General features: G+C 50.5%; 2 protein-coding genes across 2 annotated transcripts; both read right to left on the bottom strand.

Moving 5' to 3' along the window:
* Positions 1-456: 456 nt before the first annotated feature.
* Blos1 (biogenesis of lysosome-related organelles complex 1 subunit 1) lies at positions 457-3,180 on the bottom strand. The gene is made up of 5 exons (XM_003743260.2): positions 3,123-3,180; positions 1,388-1,490; positions 1,210-1,282; positions 867-1,084; positions 457-769 (listed from the first exon to the last, which is right to left on the bottom strand). Exons 2-5 carry the CDS (start codon positions 1,446-1,448, stop codon positions 738-740), a joined length of 384 nt encoding a protein of 127 aa, XP_003743308.1. The 5' UTR covers positions 1,449-1,490; positions 3,123-3,180; the 3' UTR covers positions 457-737.
* Positions 1,741-3,254, bottom strand: LOC100909215 (RAB6A-GEF complex partner protein 2). Its single transcript, XM_003743327.2, has one exon. It carries the CDS (start codon positions 2,857-2,859, stop codon positions 1,741-1,743), a length of 1,119 nt encoding a protein of 372 aa, XP_003743375.1. The 5' UTR covers positions 2,860-3,254.
* Between the last annotated feature and the right edge of the window lie 255 nt (positions 3,255-3,509).

Below are 3,509 nucleotides of genomic sequence, written 5' to 3'. Positions count from 1 at the left end.
GGGTGAGCTCCTCGATCTCTCCTCATCTATTATCACGACGGAGGTCGCGGAGGGGTCGCGAGTCGCGATAAAAATCCATCACGCCCATGCCACCGTGTCGGAGCCGGAACGCTCTTCCCTCGGCAGTGCTGTGTCACGAGAGCGCAAAAGAATATCCTTAGGGGCGCTCTTGCTCTCGCGCCTTGACACTGAATTAGCGCAGTGATTTTGAACGATTTCCAATCCTCCCGACAAAATGTTTGAGATTACTCGGATAGAAAGGGAACGACTTGAGGTGCCGTGAATATGTTCTGCCGCTCTCCCGGAGGCGGTCGACGAGACACTCGACATGTTGGCGCGAATTATCTAAGAACGTATCTCTCTCAAGAACACTACCCCGTATCCCATCTCCTCAGAATTTCGCACTTACCAGCAGGGGTCCGAACGTCAGGGGTCAGAGTAGATCCGCAATCGTATCGACTACTTGTTTATTTCTTTTTTCCATATGTACAGTACATGTAATCCCCTTCGCCCGCCAAAGTGAAGCTCAAGCGGGGGAGTAATGCTCAGTTCTTCTGGACGCATCTCGGGAATAATTATTATGGGGAGCCACTCTCGCAGGTGCGAATGAGGAATCAATCTACTGTATACTGTGGACAAGAGATGTACCCATTCACTCCCATATATGACCTTTATGTACACATTAATTCAACAAATCGGATTGATTGATCGGGTATAATCCTCGTGCAACGCTCCAGCTACGTCTCGTTATGAGTCGCATCCTTATCCGCTGCGGAGGGAAATCCAGTTTAAGCGATGAGAAACATTCTCCCTCAAACGAAGACTCATTAATGCAAACATGAAAATCCGAGCTCTGCCATACTCACCGTTGTAAGCGTACTCCAGAGCGGACGAAATGGACTTCATGTCGGTCTCGATGATTTTCGCCCAGTTTTCGACGTCGCCGATTTCTTTAAGAGTCTTGTGGAAGTTATCCAGCAGCGACGTCCACTGTTCGGTCTGCCTAAGGAGCTGCTGGCTGTGCGCGTGGAGCTGTTTTGCCTCAGCGTCGAGCTTCTTCTGGTTCAAATACGCTTGCGCAACCCTGGAGATCAGACCAGATGTCTCAACGAATTCAGGTATGTATTCATTGAAATCATGCTTATTCTATCGAGACTACGGGCGCGGGGCGTTTGCTTGGAATGGAAACTCTCAGAATCAAGAACTCACCCGACATTCAAATGATCCATCATCAGGGAGGTGAACTGATTCGTGGCGTTGATCGCCACTTTCCTCTTGTGCTCTGGAATGCATTGGCTCCGTCAGCTTTGGCTAGAATGGCTTCCCCCGAGGGTCCCTCATACAATCATCGAATCGAATCTCAACAATCAACTTCGGAGCATATTACCAAGTTCATCCCGTCTTTGAGCAGCTCTTTGATTATGCTCCTTGAGGATGTTTGCCAACATGATTCTGTGCGGGGCTCCTGTCGGAATCTGCTATTGCTTATCCTGAAAAAATGATCCGGATCGATAAGAGATCAGAGAATTCCCCAAAGAGAAAGTTCGATGCGTTCGAACTCAAGCAACAACGTGAACTACTGGAAGCAAGAGGTACCGAGATCTGAAAGACGAGACTGGAATTGGTCGCGAGAGTCCTTTCTTTATTGAAAACAAATCTTGATTCCCATACCACGAGTACTGAAACGATGTACACTCATTTCGTTCAACTTGGGCGGCTCAAGCATTTTGGAGCACTAGACTAGAGCACTTTGAAGAATTCTCGTTGCAGATTCAGACCAACAGCAGCGTGAGCGCTGTGCGGTGGGAATATGTTGACGGGCAAGTTCCAAACCATCGTGTTGACATCGAGCTCCTTCGGGGGCATCCAGTCCGTGGACGTGTGCTCCTGAAGTTCTGGCGGAAGCGCTTTGAGATCATTCGGAGTCATGACGAACTCAAAGTGCAGACGCCATGACAGTTCGACAATATCGGTCTGGAACGAGGCGGCCGCATGGACAGGGATCGGGAGAGCCATATGAGTCTGCTTCAGATAGAGACAAACTTCGTGGGCTTTGCCATACGAGAGCATGCTCGTGCACTTCCCATTACTCGTCTTCTCCATGCTCTGCAGGGTGACCGAGTATTGTACGCAGGGAACAGTTGCTTTTGAGAAATCGAAAGTGCCGACGATGTCTTCACCCAATCGGAAATTCGATTTCAGAAGACAGAAGCGAGCGACGTAATGCTCGCCTTGCGTTATGTTGAAATAGGATGGTTGTCTAGGCGCCGTGAGGTCTTCCAGGTATTCCATCGCGCAGTCGACGAGACTGGGTTTTGGCGCGAGGAAGGGATTCAGATTCTCATCCTGATTGTCTCGCTCCGGATATACAAAGTCATTTATCTGGATGACTTTCAGCGGAATTTTCATCAGTTTGCTTGGCGCGTTCATCTTCTGTGTGCCTATCGAGATCTTGTGATTGTAGCGAACCATCTGACCGTTGAACGACGGCGGCAGGAACTGAGGTAAGCGTTCGGTATAAACGAAAGCTTTCACATCTCCGGGGAGGAGATGAAGATCACAGAGAAGAATTGATGGCTGAGATGAATAGATGACGAATCCTTTCTCGCCTTGATTCGGAACGAATGACGTTTCTTTGTTGCCGCTGACCAGTTGATCGCAGCGGACGTTCGCAGGCATTGGAACCTTGCCCTCGTCGATGCTGCAGTAACAGTGGAGTTGGGCTGAGGCCCAAGCGAGCACCTCCGGTGAAGTACTTTCGCACGGTTGAGAAATGTTCTTGAACGTGATAATACACTCGATCATGTCCCCAGCGATGTAAACTGGTTCTCTGACCAGTTTCGCCTGTATTTGAATCATCTCGACCTATCCGTCGAGCAAACAAGCAGATTCGGTTTCAGGGTTTCCGCCGCATCCGAGCTCTTCCTCCGCGTGCGATTCTCCGCTCGAACGTCAAGATCCTCAGAGAGGGCTTGAGAATCTGACAGCTCACTCCGGCGTCAGCTGTTGAATAGCAGCAGGAGAAGAAACGGTGACAAGACACAGCACTTCAATAGTATACGGCCCGACCGAACACAGAGAGCAAAAAGATTGCGTTCCAATGATTCTCGTCGACAACTCACCGGATTGTGTGAGCCAAGGTAGAATCTAGGTTGCTCTTCCACGTCCGGGGTGTCGGTTTCTGTCTGCCGTCAGCCCTCTGACTTCGTATCGTATGATGATGAGCAGCGGTCGACGGCCGCTGACGGGCCGCCAAAGGCGGTCTTATCGGCCGAGGGTTCTCCGCTCTCCATCAAACTCGTAGCGGTGGCCGATGGAGCTAGATCGGAGTTCAGAGAGACGATGGCTAATTGTGGTCTGAACAGAGCCCTCTGCTTAACTGGTCCCGGTGGCTCCACAGGATGTATCCATTTATCGAACCTCGAGAGAACGAGAGCTCGCGAGATCTTGGCGGCAGCTAACCAATGCGCTCCCTTGAATTTCGCGCCACAAAAAGCCCGGGAGCCCGC

This window comes from Galendromus occidentalis, unplaced genomic scaffold, assembly GCF_000255335.2.
Source record: "Galendromus occidentalis unplaced genomic scaffold, Mocc_1.1 scf7180000077442, whole genome shotgun sequence".
Classification (NCBI taxonomy): Eukaryota; Metazoa; Arthropoda; class Arachnida; order Mesostigmata; family Phytoseiidae; genus Galendromus; species Galendromus occidentalis.
The sequence above is the reverse complement of the archived record's forward strand: the minus strand, read 5'-3'. Positions and strand labels throughout refer to the sequence as shown.

Bases quoted from the DNA above. Each gene is read 5' to 3' on its own strand.
- LOC100909215 (XM_003743327.2), bottom strand. From the start codon at position 2,859: ATGATTCAAATACAGGCGAAACTGGTCAGAGAACCAGTTTACATCGCT.
- Blos1 (XM_003743260.2), bottom strand. From the start codon at position 1,448: ATGTTGGCAAACATCCTCAAGGAGCATAATCAAAGAGCTGCTCAAAGA. The intron at 1,085-1,209 runs GTGAGTTCTTGA...TCTGATCTCCAG, and splicing joins ATGGATCATTTGAATGTCGG to GGTTGCGCAAGCGTATTTGA. The intron at 770-866 runs GTGAGTATGGCA...TTCCCTCCGCAG, and splicing joins TCTGGAGTACGCTTACAACG to CGGATAAGGATGCGACTCAT.